At 27.9% G+C, this 21,101-nt stretch overlaps 4 protein-coding genes and 1 long non-coding RNA gene across 7 annotated transcripts; 3 read left to right on the plus strand and 2 right to left on the minus strand.

Moving 5' to 3' along the window:
- Positions 1–287: 287 nt before the first annotated feature.
- On the minus strand, positions 288–8,539 carry LOC126835778 (E3 ubiquitin-protein ligase SHPRH). Of its 3 annotated transcripts, none has more exons than XM_050568589.1 (19): positions 8,393–8,539; positions 7,410–7,577; positions 6,422–6,534; positions 5,293–5,757; positions 5,077–5,229; positions 4,805–5,015; positions 4,475–4,742; positions 3,776–3,881; positions 3,455–3,700; positions 3,054–3,188; positions 2,680–2,879; positions 2,408–2,587; positions 2,160–2,335; positions 1,825–2,099; positions 1,580–1,744; positions 1,245–1,511; positions 1,062–1,169; positions 735–892; positions 288–652 (listed from the first exon to the last, which is right to left on the minus strand). In XM_050568589.1, the coding sequence occupies exons 2-19, from the start codon at positions 7,567–7,569 to the stop codon at positions 502–504; spliced, it is 3,537 nt and encodes a 1,178-aa protein (XP_050424546.1). In that variant the 5' UTR covers positions 7,570–7,577; positions 8,393–8,539; the 3' UTR covers positions 288–501. The 3 variants fall into 3 exon arrangements, with proteins under 3 accessions (XP_050424546.1, XP_050424544.1, XP_050424545.1); XM_050568587.1 differs by having other exon boundaries at positions 8,371–8,539; XM_050568588.1 differs by having other exon boundaries at positions 8,303–8,539.
- Positions 8,540–8,777: 238 nt separating this feature from the next.
- LOC126835574 (UMP-CMP kinase) lies at positions 8,778–9,801 on the plus strand. Its single transcript, XM_050568247.1, has 2 exons — positions 8,778–9,390; positions 9,460–9,801. The coding sequence occupies exons 1-2, from the start codon at positions 8,992–8,994 to the stop codon at positions 9,673–9,675; spliced, it is 615 nt and encodes a 204-aa protein (XP_050424204.1). The 5' UTR covers positions 8,778–8,991; the 3' UTR covers positions 9,676–9,801.
- On the minus strand, positions 8,829–11,603 carry LOC126835576 (uncharacterized). Its single transcript, XR_007685223.1, has 2 exons — positions 11,445–11,603; positions 8,829–9,413 (listed from the first exon to the last, which is right to left on the minus strand). It is a non-coding gene; the product is annotated as an uncharacterized LOC126835576 (long non-coding RNA).
- A 210-nt stretch (positions 11,604–11,813) lies between these two features.
- On the plus strand, positions 11,814–13,710 carry LOC126835575 (40S ribosomal protein S17). Its single transcript, XM_050568248.1, has 4 exons — positions 11,814–11,956; positions 12,143–12,294; positions 13,338–13,509; positions 13,582–13,710. Exons 1-4 carry the CDS (start codon positions 11,954–11,956, stop codon positions 13,648–13,650), a joined length of 396 nt encoding a protein of 131 aa, XP_050424205.1. The 5' UTR covers positions 11,814–11,953; the 3' UTR covers positions 13,651–13,710.
- Positions 13,711–16,635: 2,925 nt separating this feature from the next.
- LOC126835596 (glycine--tRNA ligase) lies at positions 16,636–20,939 on the plus strand. The gene is made up of 13 exons (XM_050568275.1): positions 16,636–16,893; positions 16,973–17,177; positions 17,247–17,388; positions 17,456–17,767; positions 17,859–18,008; positions 18,504–18,666; positions 18,733–18,897; positions 18,955–19,081; positions 19,584–19,707; positions 19,768–19,984; positions 20,065–20,158; positions 20,233–20,420; positions 20,491–20,939. Exons 1-13 carry the CDS (start codon positions 16,654–16,656, stop codon positions 20,593–20,595), a joined length of 2,232 nt encoding a protein of 743 aa, XP_050424232.1. The 5' UTR covers positions 16,636–16,653; the 3' UTR covers positions 20,596–20,939.
- Positions 20,940–21,101: the final 162 nt, after the last annotated feature.

Raw genomic sequence — 21,101 nt, forward strand, 5'->3', positions numbered from 1 at the left:
GATTCTTAATTGTAGCAAATGTGGCTAAGATTCTATACAAATTAAATTCAAAACTATATAAATTAAGTAAACAAATTATGAAATGTATTTATTTTATTATAAAATAAGTTTAAAAAAAAACAGTGTTACAAAAGTATAAAAAATTGAAATGAGAAATTAATATTAAAAAATCTTATACATTAGTATCACTACTGTTATTTAAAAAATAATTTAAACTGGAAAAGATATTGGACAGAATAATAGAACTAAAATTATCTACATAGAACACAATTAATTACAGACACATATCAAATAAAATAAAGCAGGATTTTTAATCTAGAGTAAATAGTATAGCTGTTAAAATATTTCTTAACAACACACATTTTAAACTTGTTTTATATATAATTAAATTATATACATTCATAACTTTATAGAAAACTAAAATTAAAATATACTTAATGAATTTTCACTTTAAATTTAAACTATACAGCTTGTTGCTATACATAACTATTCACAAATAAGTCAATTTTCACCACTTTTTTCAAAAACTCTTATCAATTTAGCTACTGTAACTTCATTCCAGCTCTCTAAACACTGGGAATTCTTAGAAAAATAATTGAAAATGTTTTCCTCAATTGAGTCATGTATAATAAAGTGATGGATAACTGTTGGTCTAAAAATAATAAAACAATATTTTCTTTTACATATGGTTAAAATATACAAAACCACTAGTAATATAAAAATAATTCACTCACTTTGTTTGGCCAATTCTGAAAATTCGCCCAATTGCTTGTTCTTCATCTGCTGGATTGAGTACAGGTTCAACAAAAAAAATGCGCGTTGCTTCTGTTAAATTTAGTCCTTTTGATCCCAAGCTTAGGTTGATTAATAATGCATTAATTGTTTCATTAACCTGAGGAAATAACATAACAAGAGTAAAAATAATTAAACAATTTAATTGTTATTTTTTTTCTCTCGATAATTTATGAAAATATAAATATAAATAAAACCTATAATAATAAAACATTTATCGAAAAATGTTTATGAATAATGAATATTGTCTAGCTAAAAAGTATAATTACTTTAAAATCTTTTAAGTTTTTTTTGTAATTTTTGTCTGATTTTAGTCTTCTGTATTTAATTGAATTTTGTTCAAGTGCTTCGCCTACCAAATCCAATACTTTATCCCACTGAATAAATTAAAAATTACATTTATGCATTCATAATAACAAATAAATGAATACTATTAAATAATAGTCACTTACAGTTGAAAATATAAGAACTTTTATTTTATTTTCTTGAGCAATTAATTCCATCAACTTTAAAGTAATAGATTCAATTTTAGTAGAAAATGATCCTTTTAACACTATGCCTGAAGGGTTATCATCTGGATTGCTTTTTACATAGGATATAGATGTCAAATCGGTAATACTTCGGCACATTGGACAAGGTACATTGGAGCCATCTGACATACTGCAAACAGTGGGTATACAAGTATTGCATATACAGTGACCACATTGCAAAACTGCCCACTGATAACACAATCAAACATTTATTTACTCATAAAAATTAGTTTATCATTTATTCAATGAATATTTACTTCATTCTCTATAGTATAACAACAAATTGGACATAGTTCCGACTCGGTAGTATTAGATTTTTCTGTCTTAAGATTTTCTAGGTATATTAGTGTACCAATTTTTTTTTCTAATGCAGTTTGAGTGACTGGTATGTTGACCTCTAATGAAAAAATATGTAAGCCCACCTAAACAAAATAAGCATTATAAATTAATAATACAAATAGATATAAATTGATCATTTTTAAAGAACAAATTAATAACTAACAAGTTCTTCTGAAATGACATTGCCGTCATTTTCTTTCTTAGACTTTTTCTTAGGAGGTCCTTCATCGTTCAGCTCAGCATCCGCATCTTCCAGTCTTAATCTAGATTTCGCCATAACTATTTCATCATGAGCTGATAAATTATCACTTAGATGTGTCCACAACAGTCGTAAATATTTAAATTCTTTGCGCACTAGTTCTAACAATTTTATATGCTCAGCTGCATCTTTGAAGCAATTTTTATTAATAATTTTTGCTTGTCCATATTGAAATAATTCTAACATAAAGTAAACATACTAATAAAGTTAAATATAAACTAACTTTTTTTAAAACTTACTCGTGAGCAAAAATTCTTTTTGAGACATTTTCCAAAGACCTTTACTAGTGCTTTCAAACAAGCTTTTGCTTTTTTCTGCATCTTCATCCGTTATTGCATTTTTCTGCTTGTTTGATACACTAAAGAGTAACGTTTCATACAATCGTAGTTGATTTTCAGCTTCACACAATAAACACCTATGATGAAATGCACACATTTATGAAGCTGTACACTAACTCAATAGTTGAATATATAAATATGAATTTTACATCTGTTTTGCACTTCTTCTTTTTATAATACGTAAATGACAAATCAAAGCCGACTGAACTAAATCACACATTTTAGTTTTTTGTAATTTGCCTAAAACAGTCAATGAATCGATTCTGGCACTATTTAAATCATCAAGCCAAGAATACAAAGTGCTGTATACATCATTCAATGATTTAAGCCTTAAAATAATACAATTTATAAGATTGTATAATACATACAACTATATATATATATATATATATATATTTCTAAAACATGTTTAAATTAATACCTGTTAGCAATGTTTGGTACACCTGGAACTCTATAATCTTCTAAATCCATTTGTACTTTGCCCAAAAAGTCATCAACTGAATAAATCCAATCTAATAAATCTGACCACCAGTTTGAGTATGACAATGTCTTATCTCCATTATTCATTAGCTCTGTTACTTTGTCAGAATAAAACGCTACAGTTTTTCGTGTATTTTCAATCTACAAAAATTAAGTTTTTTGTTATTTAACAAAACCTTATACAAAATTTACTGAAATGTTCATTTATACACAAGCAAATAATAATGAGGAAATCACAATAAAAATAAAATTACTTTTTAGTTTTTCCTATGCCTTATCAAATATTCGTCATTAAGTAAATTAAAAAAAACTTACATTTAGTTTGCTAATTTCAAGATATTCTTTCTCTAGTTTTTCCATGTTTTCTTTTAAATTTAAATCATTTAATGCATGAGATACTTCTACTTGTTCATCCAGCAACAATGACAAATTGTACAATACGTGAATTTTCTATTTAAAAAAAGATACAAATGATTAATTCAAAATTGTATTTTTAAAGAAGTGTTAAAATGTTAAAACACTTGCATGGTACCAATAGTGGCCAATGCCTTGCATGTCACGCGACTATCTATTTTGAAAGATGTAACTATTAAAATTTGACTAACAGATTGAAATTTAAAAATCAAATATCAAAAAACCCTTTCTCAGTTATAATAATTATAGCTTATTTCAATATTATTCTGAACACTTATGTAATATATTACAATAAACCTTACTTGACATGTATCAACTTCAAGTTGTTTGTCTTTATATTTTTCCATTAGACTCAATACAGTTCTATAATGTTCAACAGCATTGGCTGGTTGTGATCTAATAAGAAACAAACCAGCCATTCCATTATGATGTGAAACCAGTGTTCTTAAAATTTCATTACATTCAGTGCGACATTTTTCTATCATGACATCCATCAGTTTTTCCATGGTCATAGTTCCTTTTACTTTTAAAAACTGCCCACGTACTGCCTTAAAGACATACATAATTATTAGACCCCTAAATTATTTAAGGTTAACATCAATGTATAGTAAAATTAACTTTACTTGTGGATGGACAGAAGCTTGTCTGAGTTTTAATAACGGTCCCATTATTTTAAATAAATTCCGTCTATCAATATTTTTTAAAGGTATCATAAATGTTTGAAATAATCTAAAACCAAATAAATACTCGTAATAATAATTATTTAAAAATACTAACACATCGGGGTTGAGACATAATTGGATCAGGGGGCCACAAGTCTTTAGTAATTATAATAAGTAAATATCAACAGGTAAAAATATTAAATTTGATAAAAATTATATTATTAATTGTAATCGTGTTTTTTATTTATTTTTCCCTTATTAAAAATTGAATATATTATAGTGCCACACTAAATTTACCTTCAGTCTAATTTTCAGAAATTTTGTCCAAAAACTAAAAGACTAAAATAAAAAAAGGAAAATTAAGAAAAAAAGAAAGTTTCCTCCTTTTATAGGGGATAGATTTCTTAATGATATTTTCTTGATTATTCACTGTACTTCAGTAGTACTAAATCTAAAGAATATTATAAAGTATAATTTCTGATTTATAGATTTGTTACAAGAAGATATCGGTAAGTGGTTAAAAAGTTATTGTGGGTTTAAAAACAAAAATTGAAAAACATAAAATAGTATTGTAAAATCAGTACCTTTTCAGCTACACAATAAATACAAACACAAAATAAATAAACAAAGTTACATTTGTGCGTTGAAATAATAATTTACCTTGATGAGAGAGTCAAAAAAAGCTCAGCACAGTCAGTATGCTGTTTTTGATAAAAGTGTTTTTCAATTTGAGAAAAAGTTGACCAATGTTGTTCAGTTGTTAGTGGAGGTATTCCTAGTTCAGAAATTACGTCTTGCATGCTATTACGCCATATCACTTTTGAAAACCAATTATACATTTCACTAGTTTCTCCTTTCATGAGCTGAAGAAATTGTTTGTGATTACAGTATGGGCTAACATCTAGGAACTTTAATAAACCATAGAGATCTACGAAAAAAAAGTTAAATATAAACAAATAATACAATTTATAATACTTTATCTGATTGTACCATTCAGTGATTTTTGAATTGGAGTACCAGTCATAGCCCATTTATGAACAGACTTCAAACACGATACTATATCGAAAACTTTACTATAAGTAGATTCAACTGTTTGACCTTCATCTAAGCAAATACGCCACCATTCTATACACGGTATGGGAGATTGGGGATAATAATAACGTTTCGAGTGTCTTAAACGAGCAGTTCGTTCTTGTATGTCCTACATAAAATATAAACTTATAGTAAAAAGTGGTAATAAATGCCAATTAAATGTTATTTACATGTTGGATAAAGTTTAGGTCTCTTTTTAGATTAGAATACGAAGTAATCACTATATCATAATCATTGAATGTGACAGGTTGAATGTAGCCATCAAAGTGAACACCATTGTAAACTAAAACTTTTAAACCTGGTTTAGCGACATGTTTTTCTATCTGAAAAATGTTTACTTAAATAAATTACAAGCTTAAAATCAAATGAACAATAAAAAAAGTTACCTCTTCAATCCATTGGTTCAATATAGTCTGTGGTACTACTACCAATGTAGCTTTACACCGAGGTTTATAATTTATCGTCCAGCAATCAGCACATAAGTATGGCGATTCTTCAAAAGGTTTTGGAGCAAAATTTACACATTGTGGATGTTGACCTTTACCACATATTGCACAATAGACCAATGTACTGTTTGGAATTGCTTCAGCACAGTAACATTCAACAGTTTCATTTTCCTCATTGCAAATAGTTTTAATATTTTTCTTTGACGTAAAACTCATTTCATCAAGTACATTTTTATACCAATTTTCTAATGAACTACGAGACACACTTTTTGCATTGTCCTCTAGCTTTCTAGAATATGGTACATATTTACGTGAAGGTGTAGCTGAAGGAGTAACCGAAACCGATTTTATTGGCTTTGTTAGTACTTTTGGAATTTCTTTAACCTTTATCGGCTGTGAATAAAACTAAATCAAATTTAAAAATATTGTTAATTATATTATTGGTATTAAGCAAAATAACAAAATATTTGACAACTTAAGTGACACAACCAAGATTTCAATAGAGATTGAATTTTAAGTAGCACCCCTCAGACAAAAAGCAAAGGTGGTCCTTCGATAAAAATATAGGGTAAGCCTATATGAATAATAATATTTGAAGTATAAAACTAAATTTCCTTTTAGGTATCTTTTTAATTTAAAGAAAATGATTTATTAAAAAAAAAAATATATATATATGGCTCTACTGTGGCTTAAAAGATTCACAAATGTCTCAGCTTGCCTTTTAACCTATACATATGTGTTGATTGTACATATATTTTTATATAGGAAGAAAAACCTAGGTTTACCCAAGGTATGTCCAACACAAAAACCTACATAAATTCTACATTTCTGCTCTGAGCTAAATTTGTCAATTGGTAACAGTAGAAATAAGTTAGTGAATGTGTGTGGCACTAAAATTATTGAGTTTGATTCTTGTAGGACTGCAAAACAGACGTTGTAAGCTCCTGTCTTGCACAAACTATGCTTAATTTGTTTTGATGGGGTGCCACTTTTTTTTTAAAATATATTTGTTTTTATTAAAAATGCTTATAAATAAAAAATATGTTAAAATAAATATATTATGCTATACCTCTGTGGGTGCAGAATTGGCTATAATACATGCCAGCATTTCAACTGTTTTTCCTAAACCCATTTCATCAGCTAAAATGCCTCCACTAAATGGCAATCCATCACTTTTACATACTAAAATAAAAATTATAAGAGAATCTAGTTAATATATAATTTAGTTATATGTATTTATCTGGCTTATCACATATTACTTATAAGGGAGGGGGGGCAATTTTGCTAAAAGTGTGGAGGCTTAACACCAAAAATATTATAAACTTTTTCGTTTCATGTAACTTTTGATGTAAAGAGCGTTAACAATTTTGGGGATGCCAAGCCCTCTACCCAAATTATGCTTATGCTTATGAGAATGGTGATCACCAGGACTAGGACAAACTTAGTTAATTAAATTTAAATTAGGTTGACATATTTATTGATAAAAAAAAACCTGATATCGTCTTCTAGAAAAATCTCACGACTACCAGAGAGATATATATATAATGAATATAATGGAAAGTTAAAATGACCTCTTACGTTGAAACTTTGGCTACTCGACAACAATGCAACTTATTTTGAGGTCTACTACAGAAAATGTATTATGTTTCATTTGAGACAAATGCTGCTTGACAACAGGTGCCCAGCATCATCTATGTAAACTACACCACATTATGCTCTTCCAATATACTTTGTTTGCTACAAAAACTAGTATATTTCAAAGATTAATATAAAAAGAAGTAAATTTAATTTTTGTCCCTAAACAAAATAGTATGTTTGGCTTAATCCTTGCATGATTAACCCTTAAAGAGCATCAAACCTGAAAACGGAAGTACAAAGCTTCTAAAATAAAAGTAGACTAATCAACCTATGCAAATATAAATGATGTCAAGTAATGCACATAATGTAATATGATGAAAAATAAATTTCATCAAAATTGACTAGCAAACTTATTGGTAGTCTTTGGTAATTAAATAAGTTAGTAACTAAGTTTAAATTAATAATAATTTTAGCCTCACAATTGTTGTTTTTTTCTTTATCTATCATCCATTTTATAGCTTTACGTTGGTAAGATCGAAGAGTTGGAATCATTTTGGATGGTTGTTGGAAATAATCATCTTGGTTTTCATGGTACACTTTAAGGTTTTTAAAAAACTCAATAGCATTTGAATTAAACATAATTACACCTGAAAATGGAAAAATAAAGTTAGCCAATATATATATATATATATAGATATATAGATATAAATAATAATGCATAAGTTTTAAATTAAATATAAAATAATTTTATCTGTAAAAAATATGATAATAAATAAAATATTATGTTCCTATTTAAAATTCTTCAAATCATCTAAGTTTTAAGACATGTATTGCTAAAATAATTTTAAATTCATAATTTAAACTATAATCAATAATTAAAGTAAATATTTCTTGTAATTCACTGACATGTTTATTCAAAACTGTTTAATGACCATTACAACTACCCATATCGTGATTTCTGATGTAGTTTAAAAGTTAAAGGTAATCTTTCAAACATAGTTAAAGATTATAAGTACAAGAACAGCCAGAAAGGTAAATATTTGTTAGTTTTATAACATTAAATATGAATACATATTCAATAAGAAATATATTGATAGTTATTTTTTGAGAAAATTAGGCTCAACATTTTTATTACTGATAGCTTAATATAATTTAAAGAAAACATCATTTAGTTGTTTCTTATTCAGTATATTGTTTTTTGTTCGATACTAAATTGTATAACATAACTACAGCTTTATTATTTTCAAAAGCATAAATATCAATTGAAAATTCAATAAATGAAATAATATTTGTATAGATTACACTTATATATTATATAAGCAACAGAATTTGGAGAATGGGCTAAGTCTACAATTAGGTACTAACTACCAACCATTAACACTTAGAAAGTTATATATTCAAAAAAACCATAATTTCAGCCAACTTAATCAAACTAATTACTCAAAAAACTGCTGCTGTATACAAGTCAATTCAAAGTCTGGGTAATGAAGTACTAGAATTTAGCGTCCGGTAGTATTGGTAAACTAATCTAATCCGATTACTTTGTATGAAAAAATGACAAAATAAAAACAATCATTATTTTAAATTTAATGTTTTGTTTTGCTTATAATACAATTCTTATCACTAAATATTTAATGCTTTTCGCAAAAAAATATTGATTACAAATCAATCAGTGTAGCCACCATTTTAGATATTATTAAACAGTAAGCGTTACCATTCAAGTTTTTACATTGTTTTATATCAGCAGTTATACACCTTCTCTATTTTAATCAATAGTCAGTGATAACATTTAATTTAGTGAATAAATTATCATTTTTTTTATCATCAATAATAAAATAATAATAAATATTATAATTCATAATAATATTCACCGATTATCGTACTAGGTAGTACCTAGCGGCTTGCTAATGAATTATTTGCTGTTTTTTTTTTTTAACTGATAAATTACATTAATTAAAAAAATAGTATTACATAAATACTTATCTGTTGTACGTAGCTTAAAATTATATCTTTCAATTATACAACATAAGAACTCAAAACAATGATGTTTTAGTTATTTTCATGGTATTCTTCCGTTCTGTATACCGTTTGTTGATCATGAGCAAACCTCAAGTGGTATTTGTTCTCGGAGGCCCAGGTGCTGGTAAGGGTACGCAATGTTCTAACATAGTATCTAAATTTGGCTTTGTTCACCTATCTGCGGGTGATCTATTAAGAGCCGAACGTAGTAAACCAGATAGCAAATATGGAGAATTAATTGATACTCACATAAAGAACGGTACAATAGTACCTGTAGAAGTTACTTGTAAACTCATACAAAATGCAATGGTAGCATCAGCAGCCAACAGGTTTCTGATTGATGGATTTCCACGGAACAAAGATAATATGATTGGTTGGAACACAACTATAGGTGACCAAGTCGATTTGCTGTTTGTATTATTTTTAGACTGTCCCGAGGAGGTAACTATTCCATGGCCTACTAACTAATGTAAACTATATGATATTGAACTACATTTATATATTTAATAGGTGTGTATTGAACGGTGTATGAAACGAGGTGCTGCAGGAAGTGGTCGTGCAGATGACAACTTGGAAAGTTTGAAGAAGAGAATCGTAACATTTGTAAATGATTCCATGCCAATTATTGAATATTTTAAAGAAAAAAATTTAGTTAAAAGAGTTGAAGCAGGGAAAAATGCTGATGATGTTTGGGCTGAAATTGAACAATTATTTAAAAACCTTTAAATAATGTAACTTATTAGATTTTAATTGCTATTAACCAAAAATAATTGTTTACAACCTTACACTCCTGCACTATTTTACAAGGTTTCATTGAGAGCACAATTATTACATCAATAAATAATTAGGTAACCAGTGGTTAAAATACATTTTTTTTTTTTATTCTAATAATTAAAATTATTCTCTTTTGCTAAATAATTTTAGCAAATTATTATTTTTATATCTAACTTGTAGTTAAGAGAATACGGTAGTAAATAATATGTTTTCTTTATTATTTATTAGATATGACCATTAACTATTATTAGTATATTTATTGCAATGGTTCTATGATATAGTTGTAACAAAATATTGTTATTTTGTCCTAGTTTGAGTTTTCTAAGTATGGTATTCATGATAATAATAAATAGCTCATATAAAATCAATCACCTACAAATGTATGGATGTACCTTGTAGTAAACTTAGGTATAAATTATGGTTAGAGAAGTAATGTGCAAGTCATTCTTTTAAGGTCATTTATAAAAAAAACCGACGTAAATTGACTTTACTAAATTCCAAGGACTGTGGGCATCATATTTAGTTTTACCCCTGGGCAGTGGGCACCAGAACCACTAGTTGCGCCACTAATGATCATGAAGTTATTAGAAAAGTACAGGACTAGAGAAACAATTCAGTGATACCAAATAAAAATTGTGGATGTATTAGATATAAGAGGTAGGTAGAGAAAATAATACATTTTTTTTTTAAAGAAGAAATAAATTATGTTTAAAATGTTATTCAAACCAAAGATTAAATTAAATTTACAAAGCTTTTATGAGTTTTTTAATCTAGATTAATATTGTACATAAGTCTAGGCCTATAAGGCTATAACCATAAACGCTATCAAATTAAAGTATGTCTATGATTTGTGTATTTGAGACAATTTGTATTAAGGGACCTCTGCTTTTGTGTACTTTTGATTGCAAAACTTCTCATTCTAATTTTAACCGCATTCTGAAATCCTAGCCTGACAATAGTTTTGAAACCGATATAGATTTTCCAGTAATTGAGAATCTAAATGGTTTTTTCAAAACTTAAATTGTATTTTTTTTGAGAACATTCCTGTTCAAAGTAGTATATGTTTTTATACAAGTTAAAAAACAAAATTAAATATCAAAATAGATCCCTCTTTTCCGTTTTAATATTTATCTTTAAATATTTTATCGTACTGTCAAGTTTTAATGAAAAAAACTATGGATATTTTTTACCAAATATAGAACTAAAAAAAATGCCTTGCAGTATTACTATTCTAATTTTACATGAGCTATGTACAAACTAACAATAGTTAAGTGCACATTTAACGTAAGAAAGTGTTGTTCTAAAATACAAATTGTAGATGAAATATTTTTTGTGAACAAGCGAAGTGTAAGAAATGCATTTATGAATATGTATTTAACACATGCAGGCGCTTAACCGTTGCTAATAAAAAAATAGTAAATAATATCAGTGTTTTATTTTTTGTCTACTGAAAACAAATCTATCTAATAGCACCAGTCCATTAGTATGGAATGATAAACAGAAGTTAAAATCCTCACTTGTAGGCAAAAAATAGGAAGCTAGAGGATTGTTAAATAGATAAATTGAAATTGAACTTCAACAGCCTTCCTAATAATTTTCGGGACCAAATTAGGGTTAGCTTAGTTTAAATCTCGGGGCTTATGAATTAAATCTTGAGGCGCCAAGACGAGTGCAGACTGCAGTCTTTAAGAGTTAGGACTCAACAGAACGTTAGTCGTTACCGGTTACAGGTTAACCGTTAAAACTTGTTGCTTGAGTCTTGACGTTTTTCAGTTCTCACTTTTACAGTTTCTAACTTGTAGGTAGGTATGACATATCTCATCTATTACAATTATTCACAAATCGTATATAATATTTAATAGATAATAGGTAATAATAAAGTTTTATTTTATTTGTGCTTTGATTATTGTGAGAAACACGGTTATAGATAATCGTTTATCTTAAATCATGGCGAAAAGTAAGAACGCAGTTCTCTTACCGTGGTATAAGAATATATATATATATATAACATTTTGATTTGATTTTTTTTTACATTGGTTCATGTTATCAGTTATCTATGGAGTGCTGATAAGAAAGGCGCAATTGCGCACGCGCGTTTGGCCATAATGCTACAGCTTACAATTCAATAACCTCAAAATAAGAGTACTGTAGAATCTTTCTTTTCTGTTGAGTATACTTTTGTGTTTACGTTCGAATATTCCTCTTAAATACTTGTTAAAACTAACAAAAAATGGTAAGTATCCAAATTTATCTAAGCGATCCTATAGTTTGACATTATATTACTCTATTTAATTGCATTATATTGAATTAGCGGTGTTAAAATGATATTAGTATACCTGAAGTTCTACGAATTTAAACTTTTATCTTTATGAGAAGTTTGATTTCATAGTTACCTATGTCAAATTAATTAAATTTATAGGGTCGTGTCAGGACGAAGACTGTCAAGAAGGCTGCCCGTGTTATTATTGAGAAGTATTACACAAGGTTGACATTAGATTTCCACACAAACAAGAGAATATGCGAGGAAATCGCCATCATACCAACCAAACCCCTTCGGAACAAAATTGCTGGGTAATTATTTTATTTTCTACATAATCGTGTATTGAATATACATATATTTTACAATAACCAAAAACTTAAAAAAATGTAAATTTCTTTTCCCATATAATCAATTAAATCTTGTTGGTAGTGCCCAATCGACATTTAAAACAATAAATTAAATTTTAATGTTATTGATCAATCGTATTAGTTATTCCAATGTCCTCAATAAGTTTAAGTAACTAAATATTTAGATAGTTTAGAAATATTACGACATATGTTTATACTAATATTATGATGAAGTCATTTTATTTCATTAATAAGAAATCATTTAATATATTTCACAAATTACTTGTTATCAATGGTAGTTAAACCTTAATTTTTTCTATAGTTTCATGATATTTAATTAATAAATATTTACATGCTTTATTTTGTACTTAAACATTGCTGTAGTTAGTACAATTAAGTGTAATAGATTTCAAAGCTTTTAAAATATATTACATTCATTATTTCGGTGTATTTGAGTTTCTACACACATTCTAAAAACTTTTTGAGAATGTACTATCTTATTAGGTATTATATTATATTACAAAATCAAAAATACATTGTCTTAAATAATAATATCCTAAAGCAGCCGGTGTTATAATTATGTATACAATATTATAAGTTTTAAAAATGTATGTTGTAAAATCCTCACCCATTAAAATTCAATTAATTATTAATCTGGTTACGCCTATATTATTAATTTTAATTAAATTGTTAACTTTTATAATTCAGTATTATACTTTTTGCTGAATATGCTGGTATTATATATTTTTTTTTATAAATAGCAGCATTTAATTACCAAAATAATAATTGTATAATTTGTATACATTAATATTTGATTACACTGAGTAATAATGAAGCTAATAATTTTGAATGAGAGAATCTCTTGGCACTCTTAACACTGATGTAGAAAAACAAAACGCCATTGATAACGGATGAATTCTTAAAAAAAAAATGTTGGTCATTATTAATTATCGATTACCAATTTTATACTAGTTTTATAATAGTAAATAAATGAACAATTATTTTAGATTCGTTACACATTTAATGAAACGATTAAGAACCAGTCAAGTTCGTGGTATTTCTATCAAATTGCAAGAAGAAGAACGTGAAAGAAGAGATAACTATGTACCAGAAGTCTCTGCCCTTGAACAAGATGTCATTGAAGTAGATACTGAAACCAAGGACATGTTGAAAATGCTGGTTTGTTCTCTATTATTATTATTATTATTTGTATTTGAATTGGTTTGTATTAAATTTTATTTTAATTTACAGGATTTCCAGAACATCTCAGGATTACAGCTTGTTCTCAGTTCTGGAACTCAGTATCCTAAGAGGAATTAAAAATTGTAATATAACTCCTATAACATCGTGTTTCAGTAATACAGTTTTTTTTTCCATAAATTTTTGTATGTTTTATTTGTTTGTATTAGATTTTAAAGTTCATTTTTTATCCCTGAAAGATTAAAACGTATTACTGTTTTATTTACATACTAATATTATTAAGATAGACTTATCTGTACTTTTGTTTCAGTCACTAGATATTTTCAATTCATTTTTAATATTCCTAGAGAAACTGTAAAGTACCAAAATGTTCACTAGTATCTTAGTGAAAAAGGGATAACATTTTGTAGGCGCATTAATATTTAATTATACTAGTATAATGTAGTATTTCCACATTACATGAGCTCACTTCAATAATGTTTAATTTTAGAAGTTAATAGCATTTTAATTTTTTTTCTTCAAAAAAGAAGTTAATATAAAATAGTGTGGGATTATTAGTATGGTGTAATAATGAAAATAGTACTCATAGATTTTGTTGAAATTATTTACAACACTAATCAATTGCTTATGTTATTTACGATAATTTAATAGAATTACTTGTAGAACTTTAAAATCTTGATAGTAACTTTAATCACCTAAAAAATAGTTCTGAAACTATCTGTTTAGCTTCGAGCATCTGATTTGGTGTTTTGACAACTACGGTAATATAATTATATTGTTATTGAATTACTTAATATCAATGCCTGGAGGCAAGAAACAAGATTTTGAGTTGCAGAATCCAATTAGTGCTAGAAGCAATGCCAAAGGCTCCTATCCAAAATACAATATTAACAATTAAGGCATTTTTGTGACTCGTTCATTTAATTGATCCTACACTACTTTACTTTTATATTAAAAATAAAACGAGTTTCATATTAATTGGTACTATTGTATTTTATGGCTTGGTAGCAGATATATTTTAAATCTTATTTTTTCATTTCTACACAGTTCAAACAAGAGTGAACAACATTTTATATTTGTGTATAATATATTTTTAACATGTGTTGAAAAAAAAAATCCTTTTAAAACTAAGTATTTTCGATGGGACTTAGGAATAATGATAAATGTAAATCGAGAATTCTGAGGAATATTTTTACTTATAGTGTACAACGTAATTAATCTACAATATTGATGTATATAAAACGTGTATCAGTCAAGGCATACATGGTATTATTGAGTGAGTATATATACTCGATAATATCAATATCTATGTACAAATATCTCAAACTAAAACTTAAAAATTGGTTGTGTATTTTAATCAGGGTTTGAAAGACAGTCTGTTCTAATATCTACTGAATAAGGACTATTTAAGGTACAGAAATGGAAATATCATTGTGGTTCATTATATCATTTGTATAATTATATGTTCATTATATCATTGTCGAACAAAAACTTGGATAAATCACGATTTTTTAAAGACGTAATGTTCCGTGCAGCGTTGTAATATATTATGTAGGTTACAGTAATAACTAACAAGTGTACTCGATGGTTAAAACTTAATATTATAACAATGCAAAGTACTTTCATCACATTACAACTCTTTAATTTTTCCCTATTATATAATATGTTGCAAAATTATTTCAAAGAACATAATATTATTCCTTTCTGACCAAATCTAAGACATTTTATTTGGAAAATATCAACTGCAGACGCATTAGTCCAATCTCGAAAGCGATTGACCGTTTAACTGGTTCGCTATTTTTCACATACATTCTCTATTATTAAATCATATTTAAATAACTAATTCATTTCGTAATTAACTTTCCATATAATTGTAATATTTTTAGTTTCGATGCGTTACCTGAAAAGTAATAGTTTTTTTTGAGTGAAGTCATGATAATTTTTTTCCGTGGACCGATTTACTCGAGTAGCAATTCTATCGATCTGTAATCGTATCAGGTAGGAACTTTGTAAGGTCAGAGGTAGAAAAATGCACTCTTTCCCTTCAAAATCGGGAGAAACGTCTTAAAAATTTTCAAATTTGTAATCTTAAAATTACGGCACATTATAACTTTAAAAAAAAATAGTCGAATTAGTTTCAAATTTGCATGGAATATTCTGTAGATATAGCAATACCTATATACGTTGATAAACTAAAAAGCATCATAAACCCTTTCCGTGGAAGAAGTGAAACTTTTTTCTTTATTTCGCCTTTTTAGATACATTTTAGGAATTAAGGTCTGAAAATTAGTCAGGTCAATCTAAAATGAGGCTATAACATGAACAAATTTCTCCAAAATCTGTTTCCAAACTTTAAAATTACACTTTGGCCGTAGTAAATTTCTAAGTTGTTATGTGTGATTGAATTAACAGTCAAGCGAGGTATTGAAAATAGTTGTATTATATTGTTAATTAAGATTTATGTATAATAATGGCAAAAATTATGGTATAAATCTACTTTACCGGACACCCTTTTTTTTCGATTTTCTTTTTGCCATATTCTAGTGTTTTTTTAAGCTGATTACGAATCTGAAGTCAAAATTAGGCGGACTCAGTTCAAAAGTTATAGCTAGTTGAAATTTGCATAATTCCCTATGTAACTGTACGCGCCCTTCGTGTTCCTTTTTTTTATGCCGGACACGTGACGTGGTTTCTAGAGCCGTTTTAAACTGACTTAACTTTAAATCTGTGATCTCCTCCTAGACTGTAGCCTGCAAACTTTGGACATTTTTAGTTAGCCGAGCGGCGGGCGAGTGCCAAAACACTCGGAGCCATGCCGCCGCGTACTGTTACATAGAGGAAATATGTAAATTTCAACTAGCTATAACTTTTGAACTAACGGAGTCCGCCTAATTCTGACTTCAGATTCGTAATCAGCGTATTAAACACTACATTATGACAAAAAAAAGGGTGTCCGGTAAAGTAGATTTGTTCCCCAATTTTTAATTTATCAGTATAAGTAATAGGAAAAAATCTCAAAAGTTTCTAACTTGAAAGTATGTTGTGAGTCATATAGACGCTATCTAGTGGTACAGAATTGCATAAATATATCCTAACCAATGAAATTGTTCATTTTTCCATACCATGTCACGTTTGCAGTATATGAATTTGAAAACACTCTACAAGCATATTGCTCCTGAGAAAATAATTCTACATAGCAATCGTACAACTAACGTTAGATGTTCCAGATTGTTCAGCAAGTTAAGTAATTGGGGAACGAAAAAGACAAATACAAAAATAAAGCTTGTTTACTTACCCGAAGGCATGGCTGATCCACAAACAGAACAAATTTTGGCACCGCTAAGGGCAGCTGTCAAGAAACAAGTAAGGCACAAACTTATAAGTTAAGAAAAATATATCTATACATTTAAGTTCCAGATAATATTAACAGAATATTTTTTAGGGTGATTTGATTAGGTCACTGAAGGAAAATAAAGGTTCTGATATTGAGATAAAAAAAGCTGTCGGAGAACTAAAAGTATTGAAAAAACAATTAGAAGATAAAGAATTGTCTTTACAACCTCCATCTGAAATCTTTAATCGATCAAAATTTGCAGATCTCATGATTCGTAGATTTTTCTACGATCAGTCGTTTTCCATTTATGGCGGTGAGGCTTACAAGATACACAAAAAAATTATTTATTATCAAACAATATGTTACAATATCTTGTGTTTAGGTGTTGCTGGACTTTATGATTTTGGACCGATGGGCTGTGCTTTAAAATCAAATATTTTAGAACAATGGAAACGATTTTTCGTCTTGGAAGAGCAAATGCTAGAAATTGACTGTTCAATGCTTACTCCAGAACGAGTTTTAGAGTAATTTATTCCTAACTATAAGATTAAATGTGTTTATACAAATTTGTACTGATATTTCTTATTATAGAACTTCTGGTCATGTTGAAAAGTTTGCGGATACTATGGTTAAAGACAAAAAAACTGGTGAATGCTTTAGATTAGATCATTTGATTAAGAACCGTTTGGAAGCCCTAATAAAGGACAAAAAAACTACATTAGAAGTCAAGGAAGAATGTAAAGATATTATTATTAAATTAGATGGCATGACCACTCAACAAATGTCTGATATTGTCAATAAATTTAATATGAAATCACCAACTACTGGTAATGATCTTTCAGAACCGGTTGATTTCAATCTCATGTTCGCTACTGAAATTGGACCTACTGGAGATCAAAAAGGGTTAGTAATTTACTGAATTTTAAATACTTGTATTTAACATACAAATATACAATACATGATAACAATTATATATCTGTTGTTATTTTAATAGATTTTTAAGACCAGAAACTGCTCAAGGAATATTTGTTAATTTTAAACGTTTACTAGAATTTAATCAGGGAAGATTACCATTTGCTGCTGCACAAATTGGCAACGCATTTCGGAATGAAATTTCTCCCCGCTCTGGGTTATTAAGAGTACGGTAAGTTAATTTTTTTTATCTATGTAATCTCATAAACATTTAATGATAATATTAACAATTCAGTAAGAGTTATAACTGAAAATTGACAAGGAGTAATAGATCTCTGTCTTGTCAAAATCTTTAAACCCAAAATACAGAACCTTTTCTACGACATAAGTGTGAAATATCTATTTTTTAAGAAAGATTGCTTTCATTTTTCTATTAAATTATTTCAAAATGTAATCAAATGTTTGTAGTTTGGTGTGAAAAGTATTTTGTTGTATATTAATTATTTATGTTTTATTTATTTAAATGTGTTTAGAAAGACCTAACTGGTGTTTATTATCGCCTGCTGTCACAAATGTATTATTTAAGTCTGTAATGTTTGTATTTTTTGACATCAATGAAATTAACTTTCTATACGAAGATTCAGTTATCATTAAACGATGTGATCAGAATTATTTTATAGCAAACGGATTTCAATCTTAGCTTATTCACATTGGTTTTATTTTTCAGTGAATTTACTATGGCTGAGATTGAGCACTTTTGTGATCCGAGTGATAAATCGCATCCGAAATTTGGGGACATGGAAAACACAACATTGAAGTTGTATAGTGCTTGCAATCAGATGGACGGAAAGTCTCCTGTCGAAATGACAATTGGCCAAGCTGTGTCCGAAGTATGGAATTTTATTTAAGCTACCCAAATTAAATATTGTATTTTAAATAATAAATGTCATTTACAGGGACTTGTAGCCAACCAAACACTAGGATACTTTATGGCGAGAATTCATTTGTTCATGTTGAAGATAGGAGTTACTAAAGAGAAATTAAGATTTAGACAACATATGTCTAATGAAATGGCTCATTATGCTGTTGATTGTTGGGATGCTGAATGTTTAACTTCTTATGTATGATTGTTTAATTTTGTTTTATACAAAATTATTTAAAACATTGAAATATTGTAGGGTTGGGTAGAATGCATTGGCTGTGCTGATCGATCAGCTTTTGATCTCACTAGACACGGAGAAGAAACAAAACAGAGATTAGTTGCCGAAAGAAAACTACCTGCTCCAAAAACTGTACAAGTTACAGGTATTTCTAACTAAAATATTATACATCTATGTTATTTATTTGGTAAAAACATGTATTATAAAATAAATAAATTATTAAATAAACCCTTAACCACAAAAATGTAGCGTATACATATTTCGGCAGCAATGTTGGTATCATCAGTGCATACAACAGACTGAGACTGATTATGAGCAAACACCTCCATATATATCTATACAGCATCGTCATACTGGAAATTATATCATAAACTGTCGTCATGTACTCAAGTCCCATTTTGACAAATTGTTCCTATTTTTCAACATTTTTATGGCAATATGGTGATGTTGTATAGGTATATAAGGAGGTGTTTGCCCATAATCGGTCTTGGTCTGTTGTGTATGCTGATGATAGTAACATTGCTGCCGAAATATGTATACGCTATAGAGGATTAAGGTTGGTTAAGGGTTTATTAAATATTTTATAATATAACCACAAGTGCTGCTTAAGTTTTTTTCTAGAAAAACATGTATATTTTTTTCCATAGAATTGGAAATGGATAAGGGTTTAATTGGCAAGACACTTCGAAAAGACTCAAAAGAATGTGTTGATAAATTGTCAAAATTATCCATAGATGAAATTAAACAAGTTCATGACTTTATTGATAACTCGTAATTTTTAAATAGTTAGTAATAATTAAGTTAAAATATTAATTGTTGGTTAAATTTTAGGACACCAGACCCCACTACTGGATTAACATTATGCAATATTGGTGATAAGCAATTCCAAATAAGTAAAAATATGATTCCATTGAAGTCTTATTCAAAAACAATGCACGTTGAAGAAATTATTCCTAATGTAATTGAACCATCATTTGGTATCGGTCGCATAATTTATACATTATTAGAACATACTTTTAAGATTCGTGAAAAAGATGAACAAAGAACAGTAAATAATATTAAACAGCTATTATGATAAGTATTAGTGTACAAATTCATGTTCAAAATGTAATTTTTTGTAATTTTCAGTTTTTATCATTACCACCGTTAGTAGCGCCATTAAAGTGTTGTATTCTACCATTACTGGATAATGATAAGTTCACACCTCTTGTTTCTTTCATTTGTAAGTATTTAAAATAAATTCATTAATAATAATTTAGTTGGGATATTTATTTATTTTTTTTTAAACTTTTTTAGCCAAAAGTTTATGTCAAAAAGGAGTATCCAACAAAATTGACGATTCGAGTGGTTCAGTTGGCCGTCGATACGCAAGAACTGATGAAATAGCAGTTCCTTATTGTATAACTGTTGACTTTGAATCACTAAATGAACCCCAATCAGTCACAATTCGAGAAAGAGATTCGATGGAACAACTTAGAATACCAGTAAAGCTATATTTAAAAAAAATTATAACACTTCTTAAAGCCTTCATACTTATTTTAATTTATATTTTAGGTACCTGAAGTTGTGGACTTAGTGTACAGTCTGTCACAAGACAATATTAATTGGGAAGTTGCTAAAACCAAATATCCGAAATTCGAGTCTCAACAAAATGAATAGTTTTCTAATATCACTGAAGTACAAAAATAAATTTATCAAAAGAATATTTTCTCTAAAGAGTTCTTACAATTGACAGATCAACATGTTATCTAACATCATTCTGTGAAATGTAACATCTTCTTAAATCTTTTTACTTCATTACAAAATAATAATTGTCTTTGTGGAAGTTCAATGTACAGCTATTACTATAATAAATGTATCAAATAATACATATTATATTGTAAAATTTGCAAATTGCCCAATAAAATAATTATGCTTATTGTATAAAAAAATACTGCTCTACATAGTACATAATGTATTTAACTGTGTAATAATAAAATATATTATTGAGAATGATCATGTAAGCCGATAAAGTACTGTTCTATTAAAAAAATGTTGGTGAAAAATAATCAACTTTGACAGAGTCAATGTGATATTCTAGACTAAATTTGAAATCAAAATCTCTAATTAAGTACATAATACTATAAATCAAGTGTGTACACTGTGTTAAAACGCCAAGTTATAAT

This window comes from Adelges cooleyi, unplaced genomic scaffold (assembly GCF_023614345.1).
Source record: "Adelges cooleyi isolate 19-005CV unplaced genomic scaffold, UGA_ACOO_1.1 ACOO_flye_CR_arks_rails_tigmint_CR_PRNA_23, whole genome shotgun sequence".
Classification (NCBI taxonomy): domain Eukaryota; kingdom Metazoa; phylum Arthropoda; class Insecta; order Hemiptera; family Adelgidae; genus Adelges; species Adelges cooleyi.

Bases quoted from the DNA above. Each gene is read 5' to 3' on its own strand.
- LOC126835575 (XM_050568248.1), top strand. The intron at 12,295-13,337 runs GTAATTATTTTA...CAATTATTTTAG, and splicing joins CTTCGGAACAAAATTGCTGG to ATTCGTTACACATTTAATGA. The intron at 13,510-13,581 runs GTTTGTTCTCTA...TTTAATTTACAG, and splicing joins AGGACATGTTGAAAATGCTG to GATTTCCAGAACATCTCAGG.
- LOC126835778 (XM_050568589.1), bottom strand. From the start codon at position 7,569: ATGTTTAATTCAAATGCTATTGAGTTTTTTAAAAACCTTAAAGTGTAC. The intron at 3,189-3,454 runs GTAAGGTTTATT...TTTTTTAAATAG, and splicing joins TTGAAGTTGATACATGTCAA to AAAATTCACGTATTGTACAA. The intron at 2,880-3,053 runs GTAAGTTTTTTT...TAATTTTTGTAG, and splicing joins TTGAAATTAGCAAACTAAAT to ATTGAAAATACACGAAAAAC.
- LOC126835596 (XM_050568275.1), top strand. From the start codon at position 16,654: ATGTCACGTTTGCAGTATATGAATTTGAAAACACTCTACAAGCATATT. The intron at 18,667-18,732 runs GTATGGAATTTT...TGTCATTTACAG, and splicing joins TTGGCCAAGCTGTGTCCGAA to GGACTTGTAGCCAACCAAAC. The intron at 19,985-20,064 runs GTAAATAATATT...TGTAATTTTCAG, and splicing joins AAAAAGATGAACAAAGAACA to TTTTTATCATTACCACCGTT.
- LOC126835574 (XM_050568247.1), top strand. From the start codon at position 8,992: ATGGTATTCTTCCGTTCTGTATACCGTTTGTTGATCATGAGCAAACCT. The intron at 9,391-9,459 runs GTAACTATTCCA...TATATTTAATAG, and splicing joins TTTTAGACTGTCCCGAGGAG to GTGTGTATTGAACGGTGTAT.